Source organism: Anser brachyrhynchus (assembly GCF_964034855.1).
Source record: "Anser brachyrhynchus genome assembly, chromosome: 3".
NCBI classification, from domain to species: domain Eukaryota; kingdom Metazoa; phylum Chordata; class Aves; order Anseriformes; family Anatidae; genus Anser; species Anser brachyrhynchus.
The window spans coordinates 61,474,203-61,491,583 of record NC_137696.1 but is presented as its reverse complement, the minus strand read 5'-3'; the positions used below and the strand labels follow the sequence as shown (position 1 = coordinate 61,491,583).

Genomic DNA, 17,381 nt, shown 5'->3' with positions numbered 1-17,381 from the left:
TACTCGGTAAGCTTAGCTTCAAGGCTGCTGTGTAGCTTTATAATGCTTTCATTTGTGCTCTTGAGGTTAATGTATTTTTACTGCAGCAGAAGTGTTTGAGTTGGATGCATTTTGATGAAGAGGACTGAATTTTAAGGCGGTTGTCAGTTTTATTGCTTTTAAAATGAAAGTCAGAATGCTGAAGCTCCCAGTCCAGATGATGCGTGCATCAACGCAGCAATCAGAAATGTGGCTGGGATGCACATGGGCATACCTTGCTAGCTGAACTCTCTTGCAAACCTGGGCACTGACTGAAGCCAAGGTGCAACCATATATGCTTCAATATAGTATCACAACAGCAGACAGCAACATCGCTGGCCAGCTTGTGCAGCTAGCGTCAAAATCTTGTGTCACCACATTTTCAAGGCTACTTGAGTTGGTCACTGTCAAGACAAAGAGCTCCAGTATATACAGAAGGCCTTCAGTGCCTCTTTCCTTCTGGAGATCATTTGTGCAGAATGAGATTGGTGGTTTCCAGCTCTATTTTATGGACATACCCATCTGGACTCAAAAGTACCTCTCATTTTACTGTCCCTCTGCTGCTTGCCATTAATTAGAAGCACACCACTTGCAAGAACATTGTGAAATGTAATTAACTGATGCCCTCAATGGTCCTGATGTTCATTGAAAGGTGTAAGGACATATTGTTCTCCTACTGCTCAGACCATAAAAATCACATAATAGAAAAGGTCAGACAATTTTCTCGGTCCAGTAGCATTTATTATTTTTTTTAACTAGGGCAAGAAACATTTTGGGAAAAAGTAGCGGATGATGTCCAGGCAACTTCTAATGGGCCAATTCAGAATGCTAGGATCAAAATCTCACCTATATCTAACATTGATCCCCTCCACTGATCTTCGACAAATATTTATCATTTCAGTTTTCCCATCTCTAAAGCTGAATTGTGAATTCCAGCATTTACTCATCTCAAGCATATAGATGGAGAACTATAGAAGTATCAAGTGTAGTTTTTTCATTTTTTGAAGTATCAGCATACAAGGCAATTCATGCAGAAAGGTGCAAAAAATGTATCGTTGCAAGACTGTAAAATGCTTTTTCTTTTCTTATTTTAGCTGGTTCTAGTTCCTCACATGCTAAAAAAACACCAGTCTCTAAGTCTTCTTCATCACCATCTCCTTCGTCCACATCATCTCATTCCAAAGCCTCTAAGGAGACTTCCAGCAAATCGGGCACATCAGGGACTCCCAGGGGCAAGAAAAAACCTGGGAAGCAGTCAGCCCCACGAACGGCACCAGATGGGGCAGCTTCTTCCCCCTCAGGTGCCACAGCCAGCAGGTTGGAAGCGAAGGCAGAAAAATCTGAGCCTGAGCAGCCTTCCATAGTAATTTCTGAAACAGAGGACGTAGACCAACGGAGCAAGCTGGTTGTACCCCCTCCTCCCACCACGGCTCCTCCTCCGCCTCCACCTCCTTTTCCTGCCGCAGCCGGTCAGCCCGCTGTCTCCTCAGATGCCCAAGATGCACCAGAGGGCTCGGTGGCGAGGCCATCGGTCCCTGGATCAGATACTAAACCTCTTCCCCAGGCTGAGCAAGGCACAGATGACAGCCTGAGCAGTACGGCCCAAGACGGCGGTCCAGATGCTAGTGGAGAAGAATCAAAAAGGTGAGATGGTCGTTGGTAAGTCATTGCTGTCATGGGTAAGTGGCAAAGCCTACAGGAACCCACATTTCTAGTGTTACCTTTGCAGAAAGGATGCTGTAGGCATGCTGACTGGTAATAATCTGTGTCCATTTCTTAGAGGCATCCCAGCACAATTTGTCCCTTGCCAGCATCTTTGAGCCATTTACCCATAATATTTAATGATTCCCCATGACGGCATTTCTCATCACGTGTGACCTATATTGCTGCCTGGCTGAATACTGACCACTGCAGTCAACAGCTCAGCTAGCCACAGATAACACTTTTATTTCTCTCTCATAAAGGCAAGCAAGAAAGGATGCTGAATTATAAATGTGTTCTTTAAAAAACAAACAAAAAACAGAAACAAAACCTTTTTTAGTGGTGAATATCTTTTAAAATCTCATTGATAAAGCTCTCAGTTCAGTAGCTGAATTCACTAGCAAACGTAATGACAGTTTTAGGCATTGGTTAGTAAATGTTTGGTTCTGCTACTGCCTAATAGCTTTTCTACGTCTCAGATATTATAAAATCTAGTCAAGAGCAAAGTCATAATTATATTTTTTTTTAAGCAAAATAGTTGGCAGCAAAAAAGTGACTGGCTTATTAATCTGTCTTTTCGCTGCCACAAGAACCAGTGTCTTTCATAACAATCCAAGAGGTTTTAGTCTAGATGCCAGTGACCGAGAGAATTTCCTTGAAATAGAGGGAGCCTTGCTGGTACATCTGTGCCAATGTTACATTCCTGTGCTGCTTCTCCCTTTGCTCTACCCTTCGTTTACACAAAGGATTTTCCCAAGGCAGAGGGCCCTCTGCTGCTGATTTCCATATTTATCACTCATAGAAATGAATGTTTTGCACCCAACAGCAATAAAACTATATTTGCAGTAAATAGTCAGGCTTCTAGAAGAGGAAGCTTTGCAAGTCTGCCTGCTCTCTGACTGACTCCTCTCACCCCCAACTTTATGAGCTGTTTTTCTCCTCTCATTAGCTTTTATGTACTATTGGTCCCATCCCACAAGAAATAAACAGGAACAGCCATGTTTCTTCACAAAGGCTTTGCAGCTCATCTTTTTAGACTGCATCTTTCTTCATAACATGCTTACCCATAAACAGATATGTATACCCATGCACATATATATACATTGCATATGTTTTACATACATACAGTTTTAGAGAGAGAAGTTAGTTTGAGCAGCAGAACTTTTATTTTCATGCTTGCTTATGCAGTCTGTCTCCCATTCGTGTTCTCTACTGCTCGCGTTAATGTGACACCGTGTCTGCTTATGAATTCATAGCCTGGCTACCAAGGATGACCAAGAAGCGGAGGCACCTGACCAGACCCACTCTGAACCACTGGAGGAGGCTTCTGATGCTGCTGCCCCTGCTGAGAGTGAAAGCAGCAGAGAGAGCCACAGCAGCGACTCGGACTCTGATGGGCCGATACTGTACACAGATGATGACGATGACGACGATGATGATAATGCTAGTGCTGAAAGTAAGCCCCTAACAAGAAGAGGGTACTGGGAAGGGGTGGCCATCTTAGGGTATCTTTAATATGCATTTGTCCTGGGCTGGCTCAGAGAGCCTGCAAAGCTGCTGTGGTAGCCAGATTGCTAACTGGAGCTCACTGGTTGCGTGTAGTCCATGACTCCTACGCCCAGTGAGTTGTTGTGTAGATGACCCCATTAAGTTGTGGCCTGCAGCAGAGCAAAGACTTTGGGACAGAGCTGGAAGCAAGCCTATCAGTCTGTGGGTGATTCTCTTCCAGGATGTGGTGCTACTGCAGGGCATCCCACTGACAAGTTGCAGACCACCCTTTGCACATTGTGTTATGTGACCATGCCTGACCCCTGTTAGTGCAGAGTAAAGAGAGCAGGATATGGCTGCGTGGCATGGCTTTAGATGATGTAGTGTTTTACCTAGTGGTAAATGAGAAATGAGTGTCCTTCTTCTCCCTTCCCAGACAATTGTGATCAAAAACCTGCTGGGACCCATGCAATGGTGGCACCAGATCAAGCATTGCGTGGATGGGAGTGGAGGTGGGAGGAGCAGGTTCAGGAGAAGAGGGTTGAACAAGGCCTCCACGTTCGGGCATCAGCCCTAAGTTTTATCGATTGGGGCTCATACGTGTAGTGAATCTTTACCCTTAAAGCACCACTGTGGCTTTGAACTGACTTGCACTAGAGATCTTGTGGGAGTCAGGTGACTGGGGAGGTTGCTTCATGGCAGCTCTCAGCTGCTGCTTGAAACTGAGCCCCCCAAATGGCTCAGAATCATGTAGCCACCATTCCGGACTGCTGGTTACAGAGGAGCACACCCACCTCCAGGAGGACTGGCTCGCACTGGACGCTGTCCTCAGCAGCTTCTGGAAGGCCCTGCAGGAGACCCAAGGGCAAGGCATGTAACAGCATGAACACTGGTGCAGCAGATGGTGAAGTGCCAGATAGCTTGAGACACTGAAGTCTTCTGCAGTTCTCCCTTTGGTCTGAATACCATCCAAAGTGGTAGCAACTAAAAATTCATCGATTCAGACAGCAGCAGTGTCTTAATAAGAAGTGAAATGGGAGCCTGTGACCTTAACAAACTGTCATACATCATAAAATCGTGCCATCATAGGACATAGGTAGCCCTCTCTGTCAGAATAACGAGACAAGGGAAGTTGTTCCACAGCTGCCTGATGCTGACACAGGCAAAATGGTGTGTTTGTTGTCCCTACTGTATCTGCTTTATGGATAAAGAGATTGCTTCAGTGCCTGGGGCATCCTGCCTAGAATACTTTGCGAGTTCTCAGAGTATTTTTCATTTTATTCAACTATTTTTTTATTTTTATTTTTTATAAATTAGTTAAAGATAGAAAGCAGTATACAAGAAATAAGTAGCATTGCATTGGGGAAAAAAAGAATGAGGAGAAAGATGAAAGAACAAGACTTTATTCTCATTTTCATTTAAAGTTTAAGAAAAAGAGCAGCATTTTGCTAACAGTACTAAGTAGGTAAATAAATCAGCCTATAATGTATCAGACTTCAAAGACACATAAATGTAGATTTGTCCTTGTAAAACTCCTCTGTCATTTTGGCTGTTAGCTTTTTCATGCAAGTCTTCCAACTTTTTATTGTTGTGAGCTGAGTTGAAACTATTTCCCTTTTGATGTTAATTAAAATTCTTCACCTGCATGTCAGAACAAGGCTGCTTTGGGGAGGTATTAAAGTCCTTACTCAGTTTGTGTTTGTAACCTAAGCATGAATGAACTAAATTTACCCTCCTCTTCCTTTCCTCAGGCTCTTTGGCAAGTAAAATTCGTCGTAGGGATACTCTTGCTATCAAACTTGGCAACAGACCATCTAAGAAAGAATTAGAAGACAAAAACATCTTGCAGTGCACATCTGAAGAGGAGAGGCAGGAAATCAGACATCAGATTGGAACAAAGCTAGTGAGGTATTAGTTGCAGTGTAAATGTGTTTTTACTGGGTGGAGGTGGAGGAAGATGGTGAATAACATTGGGTTCACATTTTAAATTCAGCCCAATATGCAGTGCAGGATCTTCACGGTAAAACAGTCTGGAAAATTGTATTTTAATTTCTCACAAAACTTTAAAATGTCAGTGTTAGATTTTTGTTCTGCTGGAGACAAACCTGAGAGCTTCAGAGGCTGAGGTTTTTTTTGTTTTGTTTTGGTTGTTTGGTTGTTTGTTTTTTTTTTTGCTTGTTTGTTTTATATAGGAATAAAAGTGACTCCAGAACAATCAGTACCATGGTTCAAGCTTTTCCTCATGTTGGTTAGCAGGGACTTGAACTTACGTGTCCCCCTCTCAGTCAGAGCTGTAGTTTCAGACTCATAAAGTATGCTTGTGCATGTTCTTCCCTTATGTTCTTTCCCACCCTTCTCCTGTTCTCTAAATGGTTAATTATTCATGTACTGGTGCCAACAAAAGAAATAGACAGAGACTGAATTTGTAGATCAGTAGTGTGCTCATCTCTGAGCATGTCTTTCTCATGCTCCTAACTGCTGTGGGACATAGATTACTTTCTGCTCCTGAACTTGAGAACATTGCATTAAAAAATAGTTTTCACTTTTATTTTTACAAACTTAAAAAAAAATCATCCAAAGTGTTAATTTTGGTTATAACAGTCTCTGAGAGCAGACTACAATACATCTGGATTTTCCCAGGCCTGTCGTTGTTTCTCTTGTGCTCGGCAATGTCGTCCAGGCAGACTTGGAGGATGTCCTGTGTTTGTTAGATTTCCAGATACTGGGCAATGCAGCCAGTGCTACTCCAGTACAGAAGCCCAGCAGCCCGGCACCAGCACTTAGCACATGTGCTGAGGTGCTCCGTGAATTGCATGGCTAGCTAAGTAATTTATTTCATTCCCTAACTGTGAGAGGTATACATTTTTTTTTTAGAGCCCAAAGGTCATTTTTCTCCTGCTAATAAAGAAGCCTGGTTGTTATCAGTGCTTTCCTAACCAAATTCCAGCTCTGGTAATCACATCCCGCTTATCTGTATTCCCTCTGGAGCTTACAGTGAACAAGCCGCTCTTTGATTCTTGCCCTCAGCTCTCCTGCCTGGCATTGCCAGTTCTGCCAGGCTGGCACCCTCACCACGCAGAGATAAAATAGATGTGCAAAGCTTATGGTGCCTGGTACAATGCCAGGTGCAATACCTGTGCTCAGGTATGAAATCACAGCCACATTTATGGCATCTTCTTTTAAAATTCCTGATGTCGTGATCAGCACCTCAGAGCAGAGATCTGGTGGGAAAGTGTCTGAAGGCAGTGGAAGTCCTGTTCCCACAGCCCAGTGAGTGCTGGGTCAGGAACTTCCTGCAGCATGGGGTTGGTCACTCCTTTCAAACCTCCTCACAGTCCGAAAATCACATGAACACAACGGAAACTTTGTACATAATGAGACCTGGAGCTGTTAAAAAAATAGAAGGTCTGATGCTGAAGCAGTTCTTTCCCAGAAATGATCCCCCCATAGTGTAGCTGGAAACCAGTCTCTCCATCACAGTGTTTTTTCTCCATTCCTTACCAGAAAGTCCCTGTTTGAGTCAAAACTCAGCTCTCCAGTCCCATTCGATGGCCACAAGCACCCAAGCACCCTCCGCACCATCCTCTTTGTCTCCAGGTGTCACAGAAATGCTAAGCATTGTTTGGATCAGGTGGCTTTCATGAGGCCACAAATGGTCTGTAGTGAGCTGGGGGGGGTTGCTGGGCAGAGGGGATTTCCAACTGTTAAGACATCTGCAACATCAATTTTACTGCTGAAATTTTTCTTGCTCCTTTTCTCAAGCAAACAAGTGAACTTGTTTATTAAACACAAAGACAATATCCACCATGTTCTCTGCTATATAGACCAGAAAATTAGTATCTCGGATATTTCTTAAACGGTCATTTTTATATATAAGTAACTAAATAAAATCAAATTTTAATAGAAACTCCACAATTTTAATGTACTTGCAAATTGATGAGGAATGCTCAGCTTATGTTTTGTTTTGTTAAAAAAAAAACACAGGATTTGCATTCAAAATACCTGAGAATAATCTTATGATTGCACAGCTTATCGTAATTATGATGCCTGGGGATAAAAAAGGTTTACAAACTCTTTCATAAAATTATACCTGTAAATGAGGAATTTAAATTCGCTTGTACAATTTCTGTAATATTGTGCAAGTATCACTTATGTATTCAAGTGGTGAGTATATAAATGTTAAAAGAAATACCCAGTCAGTACTGAGGTTACATGCCCAGGTATTATAACTACATGTGGAAATTGTCTGTGGTTGAATACCTCAACTGGAAATGAATAGCTTTATAAGAATGGCTATATAAGACACCTTTTAAGCTGCATTACAAATCGTCAGGTGTTATTTAGATCTGGTTTAAAATCAGTCACTTACTTTGTTCTTACAGGAGGCTTAGCCAGAGGCCTACAACTGAAGAGCTAGAGCAAAGAAATATCCTAAAGCGTAAGTATTTTATTCAGGTTTAAGTTAATACTTACTTAGAAAGTGAGCACAGCATATGTTGAATTCATATGGAGGCCTGGTCATTGGTACTCGAGTGTTAGATCCATAATTGGAGAGAAATTATGTTCTTGAAAATAACAAGTCAACACTAGACTTACATGCTAACCTGTAATGGTAGCTGTGAAAATTGCATATATTCAAGATGCTGAATTTTTCTTGTCACAATCCCACTTCTTGAAGCCAGTCCTAAAACCCAGAAATGAATTAGATACCCCTTAGAAGCAGTTCAAGACTGGTTAAACTTCCACCTATTTTTTCTGAGGAGGAAGAGGGAATATCAGTAAGACTTGGAGGTGGGATATAAGGACAGAGTTTGGAAAGTGGATTACGAAGAAAGGTGAAGTATTCAGAGAAAAGGGAACAGGCATATGCCAACTGCTTCAGCATTATATCCATAACTTATATCCATTTCTGAAATAAATGTATTTATTTGTCTTCAGTACTGAAACTTGGATAGTACCTTCCTACTGAATATCTTTTTGATGATTAAATCATTCTTCAGTATCCCTGTAGAAAAATTTAAGTCTGTGTATTGTGTATTTCAAATAGTCAGGGGAATAACTTTGGAAAACTGGATTTTTAACTTCTATACTTATTTTCCAATTTAGTTATGCTGTTTTTGTTTTTAGGCTGTTAAACTCTTTAGAACAGGCATTTTTTGTCTTTATGAATCTTTTTATAATATAGATGTTATCTATATGATATCTATATCTATAGAACATCTATATCTATAAATGTTATAATATAGATGTTATCTAAACACGCACTGTAACAATTTCCATGCCCAGCTCCAGCTAGCCCTGTGTTCTTTCTGCAGGAGTGGCTAGTAGCTGATGCTTACGTCAAAGAAATAAATGATACAAACATTTACAAGGAAGAAAATGCACATGGAAGCCTTTCATGCATAGCAACAAATCTCAGAACTCATCTGTTCTTTATATATATATATATATATGGTATATATATATACCATATATATATATATAAAACTTTCCACAGCTGATGTAACTGAAAGAGCAGGTATAATACAGTTATTTCCAACAATTGTTCAAAAAAATATGGAATTCATCTGTGTAACCCTGGTGCATAGCATGCCAATGGAAGAAAAGCTAATAGGCTGTTTTCCTGACAAAGTCCGTGGACTGGTCACTGTCACCTGCTCAGGCCAGCAAATCAAGGAGGAATAAGAATTATTAGCTTTCAGGCAACTTTCTGCGCTAATGAAAACCTATTGCTACTGTGCAAGCTTTTCAAAGTCAAATTGTGTCATGTCTTATTGAAAAGGGGAAGCTACTGTTTATGCATTATTGTGCACAAGTTCAAGGGACTCCTGTCAAATACAAAATGTGAATGAGCTTTCTAAGGGCATAATTTCTTAACCTGTAGATTGCATAGTCATAATAAAGATAAAATGGGAAATACAGAAGTATTTGACATGACAAGCAGCTCACACTGAACTATGTGGGAAAGGTAATTCCAAAACATCTTTGGTGCTCCAGGATATGGACACTGAGGTGGGAACATCAGCTGGGCTTCTTGTGCTCTCTGTCTAGCTAATCTCTAGATAACTGATCTACCAACATATTTATAGTGTATTTAGTATCGCTTTTGCCATTGTTTATTCTGGTCACTGATTTTGCAATAAGTAGCTCAAGACTGGAAAGCAGTTAATAGATTTCTACTCCTGTTTCAGCTTGTTTACTTGATGTTTTTGGCAACATACCATGCTTTGCACTCAATACCCCTTCACTGTTCTTTTCCTCCGTAGCCAGCCATCCTTCCCTGCTGCTTCCCTGTGTCTGGCTTAAAGGTGCAAGGGAGAGCAAAAATAAGTGCTGAAGTGCAGACATATAAATGGAAAAATAAATAAATAACAAAAGCAGAGCCACTGACAAGCACATGTAGAATACACAACTGCTTTTTGCTCATCACAGAGATATAAAATATTTCAAGTTAATCTTTAAAAAGCAAAGCAAACACAAGAAAAGACAGTGCTTGTGATGACAGTCTGACTCAGAGCCCTTTGAGAGTGCAAGTTCTTTCTCAGCTCTAAAACCTGCATATCATTTATCAAAATTATGGCATTCCCTTCCTGTGGATCATTCAGAAATGTTTACATCTCTTAAATGCCTTTGTTGTTGTAGGCAACTTTTGTGAATAAGTTGGGATTCCTTTCATAAAGCTTCCTTCCTCCTTTTTAAGTATTGCGTGGGGAAAATTATTGCTTGTATGTAAACTGCATCCAAGGGAAAGTATTGTTTTGAGTAATATTTATCAGACATTGAGGTTACATTAAGTGGTAAAGGTCCAAATGTTTATTTCAGGATTAAGTTCAGCCCAAATCTTTCAAGAGGTTCAGAAAAAGTCAGAATGTCTTCTTTTTCTGTATTTCCATTTAAGATGAGGAAATCTGTGTTGCAAGAAGATTTGTTTTGATAATATTACCAGATAAACCAGTTGCTGAAAATCCTGTGACTGAGTAAAATTGCAAGACATTGCAGGCTGCTTTGTGTAAAAACAATTTGGATAAAACTATCCGAACTTTTTAGTCTTCCCACACTAAAACAAAGTTATGATAGCTCAAGAGTCCACTCAAAGAAACAGATAAAGCCTTGTGGTTTTAATACAGACCAGGTTTCTTTTGTACTGGCTCTGAACTGGTAGTATTTATAGCATTGTATTACAGCAAAGAAACTTTTTATTCTTCCAGGAATTTTAGATTAAGATAATTGTATTTTTTCCCGTATCTGTAAAGGACAGTGAACTTCTTGTCCGGTGCACCTGCACGCTTGCCAGTACTGGCTTTGTAGAAAGCAGTGTTTAGCCCTTGGTGCTAGTTAGGGAATATTAATGATTATCTTTTCTTGTAAAACCGGGAATTAGAAGCCGCTTTTTGCGTTCCACAGCATTCCAAGAGGGAGGCGCTTTGTTTGTCTTTTCTTTTTCTTTCCTCAGCAAGCCCACAGAGAAGTCTAAACATAGCTAATCCCCACAGGGACACAATGGAAAGTTCAGTTTCATGCTCCTGGAGTGCTTTCCGGTCAAGAGCAGAACAGTCCTTGGGCAGAGCAAATCCTCTCTTCTCTTCTCCCCTTCTGCTGTGAAGCAGATGTCCCGCAGAAACAGAAGGTGACAGGATTTAATGGGGCAGGCGTTGCAGGAGCGATAACGTACAGATGCCAGGGAAGCTGTTTGTTCTACTTCGACCATTGGGCTTTTTAACGCGGAGACCATGGCACTAAATAAAATGGTTTCAGTGGGTAGTCAAATGCCCGTTTGACCTGTGTGCTGATGCTGATGTGCCTCCCAGGAGCTGCAGGCAGGGAAGGAGGAAAGCCACAGCTCGCTGGGACCTGACTGGAGAGTGCTGCAAGTAAAGGGCGATTGCTCAGCTGGTCCTTTGCCAGTGCAGCAACCGTGGCAGCCTGAGGAGGGGACTTGGAGCTGGGAACACTGTGTTTATGTTTTCCTCCTCCACATCCTACAGATCAGATCTGCTTTTAAGGTGGAAAGCAGTCAGAAAGGTGTATCAGTGCATTAACATGTTCCTGTTTGGGCGAGTCAGTCAGTTCATACCTGCAGCTGGAACTTAGCCTCTGGGAGGGATTTTCCACGACACCTGAAGGAGAAGGAGCACAAGGCCCATTATTTTTAGCTCAATGCATCTTTTTAAATCACTGTGGCAACTTTCAAAACTTTAAAAGACAAAAAAATGCATTATAGTGTTATTCTTAGTAAGAATTTCTGTCAGAGCAGTGTTTCTGTAGAGCACCGCTCCGCTCAGCAGTCTGGAGAGATGCAATAGGTGCTTTAGGTACAAGGGAGAGTGGTCAGTGCCAGGAACCAGGTGCCTTTGGCCAAACAGCAGATTAAGAACATTAACAGCAGCCACCAGATTTCAGTCCCTTTACGTCAGCTCTTGAGTTTTCTTCCTAGAAATAAACCAATTTGAATGTGTAACTGTGTGTGTGTATATCCACTGATGTGCATTATCCAGTTGCATCTTTTCTGCTACTGGAGAATTTCTATGAGGTAGGACTGAAGTGATTCAGTTCCTGAAGGGGCAAAAATTTGTATGTCAAACAAATCCCAGGTAAATGGAACCCCAAATTAATAATTTATGTTTAAGTACTATGTAATATTTTGTTTAAACAAAAGCCTACAGATGACTTACCTGTCCTAAAAAAAGCTAGAGAGCTTTTGATTTTGTTAGGTGAAGATGTCATAAAAAGAGTTATCCTCTAAAGTCAAGTCCTCAAATACACACAACTTGGTTATTGATAGATATGTTAATAATAATAATAATAAAGTTTAAGTAAATTAATCTTTAACTCTCCATTTTTCAGTTTTGTCAGTTACAGATCCTTACAGATCCATTTCTTCATGGTTTAAGAGAAAAGCTATTAATAAACCATGAATTATGTTCATATTTCGGTATCTCAATAAAATCACCATCAACAATAGATCCAACCTAATTCTGGCTGCAAGCCCTTGCAATTGCATCTTGCCAATAGAAATCTGGGGTTGGTGTTGGGATCTTCTCCCAGAACAGTTCTTGGGCTGGTTCTTCTTATCGTCACTTTCTTTCTTTCTTTTTTTTCTTTAATCACTTGTCCTTCTTCCCCTTTCCACTGTATTCTTCTTACTTGAGAGCCTTTGAGTCAGCAATGAAATGTGCAAGTGCTGTTAGGTGACCTGTCACAGTGTTACCTCCAGCATACCAGCCATGACATGGAAGCTCTTTTGCAGCTAGGTTGCCTATAGTAACTCCACAGGCTGGCCATAGCAGACAGAGTGTTGAACGACGCTGGAATTTAAAAGTGCCTTTTCGCCTATGCAGGTTGGCTGCATCCACAATAGACAAATGAGCTTTATAGTTAGCCTTGAACTGCAACTTGGAATCCATAACTACCAACCTTGAATAAAACAGGATCTGAATTCTAAAAATATTTCTAGGTGGTATATTTCAGCCACAACAAAGTTAAGCTTGCATGTAACTATGAGGTGGATCAATAAAATAGATAATATCCTTCAGAACACACATCAAATTAAAAAAATGCTGAGTCTATATGAATGTGCCCTTGTAAGTGTTCTTGTCAGTGGCACTCAAGAAATCAAGTTTGGTTAGCTCAGAAATTTATTAATAGCACATTTCAGTTTTGTTCCCAAGTACATTCAGAAAATGCACGTGCAATTTTCTGTTGTACCCATTCAGGGCATAGAAGTTATACATTGCATTTGGTTTAGCTAGTGGTCCTTAACCAAGAATATCTGAGTAATGAATCATATACATTCATTATAAAGTCAGAAAAAAATGTTAAAGCAACAAAAACAATTTGCACTAACAGCTGACAGTAAAAAGAATTGTCATTGATTCATTCCATTCTGTAGCAGTAGAGGACACTCGGCTGATTCAGATACTCAGAGCAAAGTTTTTTCTTTGACCCTTATGAATAATTAGACTCTTAATCAAGAGATGGCATGTTGGAAGTAAAAGCAATAGTGATTTTAATACTAGGATGAGTAATTGAATCGTTAGACAGCTCTTTCAGAGTACCTCTTACTTGCTGTTACACGGAAGCCTTCTCTTTGCTATGTTCCTGACCCATCATGGTGACTCAAGAAGTCCACAGAACTGGGGGGGAAATGTGGATGGGGAAAAGAAGTAAGAGCACACAAAATCAAAAAGCAGAGAATACATGCAGGATCAACCCTAACTATGAGCAAACATTAGCCAAGATTTGAAGTCCTGAAGCTTTAAACCAAGAGAATTAAGTATGTGAAGTTACAATATGTAAATATTCACTGCTTTTTCTCTCTTCTAAAAACAGAGAAGAATGAAGAAGAGGAACAGGAAGCCAAAAGAGAAATAAAACGTAGACTCAGTAGAAAGGTGATGATGTGGGTTTTTTTTGTTTGTTTTGTTTTGTATTGTGTGTTTGTGCGCATAGGATTTTTTTTTGTAAGATTCAAAAATTCAGTGTACATACATTAATGCAAATATGCGTTAGTCATGTCCCCATATTAGAAATCTGTTTAAAAGGCAGTACCAGCCAAATCCTTCTAGGGAGAAACCCCATTCTTTCTGGTTACCCATACCTCAAAAAAGCATACAGTCTACCCATGCTTAATATTTGTCCATGTAAGCAGGGGGAAGAAATGATCTGCGAGTTTCCTCTGTGACCATGACCACCGCTGTCACATATGTTCAAGGGCAGCCATGCCTATAGATCCACTCTTCCCTTGGGCAGCAGAGAGGGCAGCGAAGCAGTGTGTGCCCATTCCTTCACCCTTCTCCTGGCCACGTCAGGAGTCTTGCCTGCTCCAGATGGGATTGTGCTCATTGTCCCTGTGAAATAAAAATAATAAATAAATAAATAAACAAAACAAAACAGTGATGTGCTATTCCAGCTCTGGGGTGTCATTGTGGGAGAGGATGGGAAAAATTTTTGTACGTCTCCTTTGTCTGTCCTTCTCTGCAAAAATAGTTGCAGTATTATTTTTTTTTTTCCTTAATGTAATTGTCTTTAGCTGATTAAAATGAATGTTGTTTGAGGTGACTGGAACCCTGTGGCTGGGCATCGTAATGACTAAGATAGAATGCCTGACCACCAGATGTTAATTTTTTTTTTCAGTTAGGCAGGTCCCTCCATATCAGGCTTATTTTCTGTATTATAGCCGAACATACCAGAGTGTGTAATCGTTAATGCAGACAGACCTATCATCTAGTGGGGTAAACAGAGTGACAGTTGCAAAGTCACAATTAATATTCCAGGGATAACTGTCAAGATTCTCTGTGACCTGCCTGACAGAGACTATTTTTATAATTGAAGAAATTAGGTTATGCTGCTCCCCCATTCCCATACAGTGCTCCCAGGGTGGTGCCTTTTTTTAGACACCTGAAAGTGACCCTATTTAGAAACACCATTAAAGTTCTCTAGAGATTACATCATATCCTCGGCTTTTCTTCTATTATGTCTTATTAAGTGTACTATTTTCTGCCTTTGGCTTACAGCTCAGCCTGAGGCCTACAGTGGCCGAACTTCAAGCAAGGCGAATCCTGCGGTTTAATGAGTATGTGGAGGTCACAGATTCTCCGGATTATGATCGTCGTGCTGACAAGCCTTGGGCCAGGCTAACTCCCGCAGACAAGGCAAGGGGCAGATTTAGATTACAATTAAATTCTTGCATCTTTCACTTTTGGTTGGTTCTTCTGGTCTGTGATTTCTTGGTGCAAGCATCATGCGTTGCATCTGCTGGAGACAGCAAAATTGTCATGGTGATGGGCATTTACTGCTTGCAGCTAAGAAAACTCACTCAGATGCCTGTTAAGGGTGTGTTTGCCAGCTCTTTTACAACAGATCAGGCCAGAATTTCTTGCACTTTTAAAGCCTTGCTAAGCCAGGTACGTGCTGTTGGAAAAGATAGCCATGATCATTGGAGTTCAGGCAAAGTTTCTGCAGGCAGAAGCCTGCATCAGTATCACCAAGAGTTATTTTTGCAATCCATTCAAGTGTAAAAGGTAGAAGCTGTTCCATCTTTCTAAGGATTCTTGGCCATAATTACCAATTTTGGAGATAATTCTATGTAGGCAGCAGTCCTTGGGAGGTTTGCCCCAAACATGCTGCAATTAATAGTTCCTCTGCCTAACTACAAGGAATGGGACAAATTATGTTGTGATTCCCTTTTAAAGGATAAATTGGCGAAAGATTGCCGTAAAATACTCATCCATTTTCCTCCTACACCACTTCATAAAAGGAAAGTTTTATATGTTAGATTTACATATCAAGTTCTGGCCCTTTTAGTACTTGATTTGAAACAACTTTTATGGTAATCCTATGACGTGCTTGGTATGAAAAGTTATGTGTGCACAAATCCATTGTCTTCTGGCTGAGGACTGTGAAGCACTAATTTTATTTTAGCTTGTATTTTAGCATTAATGACAGCTCTCCTGATATTCAAGGGAGACTCTCATAGCAAGTCAAGGTGGAGACATTAAAAATGTACCTAAAATGTTTCAAGATGTTGGCTCTGGGAGGTACTGAACTCTCTCTAGTCCTCATATACTCTGTGGAAGATTAGAGGACGCAGCACCTCCACTTTCACTGAGGTCCATCTTACCAAAAAAAATGGGTAAGCTTCACTAGAACAAGCAGGGGAGTTTCCTGTCTACTCTAGGGTGATGGGTTTTAATCTCAGTTCATTTTGTAATGACCAGATGTCCATGGCTGCTTCTGATCCCCATGTTCGTTGGCCTCAGCAGAAAGGCAAAGCCCCTGGGTTGCCTGGAAACTCCTTTGCCCTTTTCTCCCAAGGAATTCATTTTTCTAATTCCAGTGGGAGCAGAAGATAGTACTGTAACAATATTATGGAGCTGGAGCTCTGGTGGTTTTGCTGCTGATTTGGTGCTCAGAAATGACGCTCTCTTTCCTAGTTATTGCAGCAGCCTCGTGTAAGTGTGCTGCTGTGGCTAAACAGAACCATACCCTGCTTAAAATGAAATTTCTCATTTATGAGACCTTAGTCTGGTGATGCTGTAATTTTATCATGCTCTATGTCTGTTCTGCATTGAAAGGCTTGCATGCCAGATGAGATTTCTTTAGGGATTAATGAAATGATACTGTTTTTATTTAAAATGGGGAAAGAAAAGAGGGAGCAAGAATAAACTGGCATTTCATTTAGCAGTGAAGGTAGGAAGTCATTTGTCATAGAAACAAAAACCTTTCTAATATACAGTAGAATTTTTCAGAAATTATATGAATTACCTGATGAAGTAAATTGCTTATTGTTCTTCTAATGTAAGCAACAAGCACTGGCATTTGTAAAGTGCACTAAATTTCTGCTGCTCTTTAGTATTTGCCAACTGAAAACACAAGCCTGAAATGTCCAAATATTTCATGCAATTTTTCATAAAATTAATCAAGCCAAGTGACTAATTCGCACTTAAAAAGTGCTATTCATCTTGCATCCCTGAAGTCCTGTCTCCAGTGGGAGATACAAGGATCCTGCTGTTTGTACAATTACCGTGCAGGACCTGTGATTCATTGGCTCCTCTGGGGCTTTGCGTGGAGATACAGTGCCCTTGCAGATGCATATTCAACGGGTGACTGTGGAGGTAACAGACTTTCTTCTCCTTTTTTCATCTGTAGCAAATGCCATATTGCAGTGCGGGGTTGGCTTGCCCACTGCAGTATATTTTGTCTTTCTTTGTTGTTGTTTGATGCTTTGGTTTTCTTTGTAAGGTACTGCTACAAATAATTGTAAGTGGAAAGAATTCATTCATGTTTATGATCAGAAAGGTGTGAGAGCTACCAGAGTAGGGCTAGCTTCCTCTCAGACTCTGTACTTTCCTTACAATTCATGTTTCTTATGGTTGAATATATATTTATTGTTTATTAGGCAGCAATACGGAAAGAACTGAATGAATTTAAAAGCACAGAAATGGAAGTACATGAGGAAAGTCGGCAATTTACCAGGTGGGTGAATCCATCTTTTTGCATCAGAGAGATGACAGCTGCCATCTGCTTTTCTTCAGGTCCTCTGCAGTTGTCTCATAATTAGTTCCATCAACAGATTCCTGCCATGAGTCCCCTTGAATTCCAGCTGAATCCCACCACTGATTCTGGTGGGATGCTCAGTATTGCTGATGCAGTCCCTGAAGTTGATAGGGCAGTGA

At 40.6% G+C, this 17,381-nt stretch overlaps 1 protein-coding gene across 6 annotated transcripts in view; it reads left to right on the top strand.

The window, feature by feature from the left end:
* Nucleotides 1-17,381, top strand: part of PHACTR2 (phosphatase and actin regulator 2) — a 137,080-nt gene that overhangs the window by 110,543 nt on the left and 9,156 nt on the right. For all 6 annotated transcript variants that reach the window (XM_080584031.1, XM_080584032.1, XM_080584034.1 and 3 more), the window contains 7 exons: nt 1,113-1,662; nt 2,976-3,175; nt 4,959-5,115; nt 7,590-7,645; nt 13,537-13,598; nt 14,721-14,858; nt 17,105-17,181. In XM_080584031.1, coding sequence (XP_080440157.1) covers nt 1,113-1,662; nt 2,976-3,175; nt 4,959-5,115; nt 7,590-7,645; nt 13,537-13,598; nt 14,721-14,858; nt 17,105-17,181 — 1,240 coding nt within the window. The remainder of the gene's footprint in view (nt 1-1,112; nt 1,663-2,975; nt 3,176-4,958; nt 5,116-7,589; nt 7,646-13,536; nt 13,599-14,720; nt 14,859-17,104; nt 17,182-17,381) is intronic.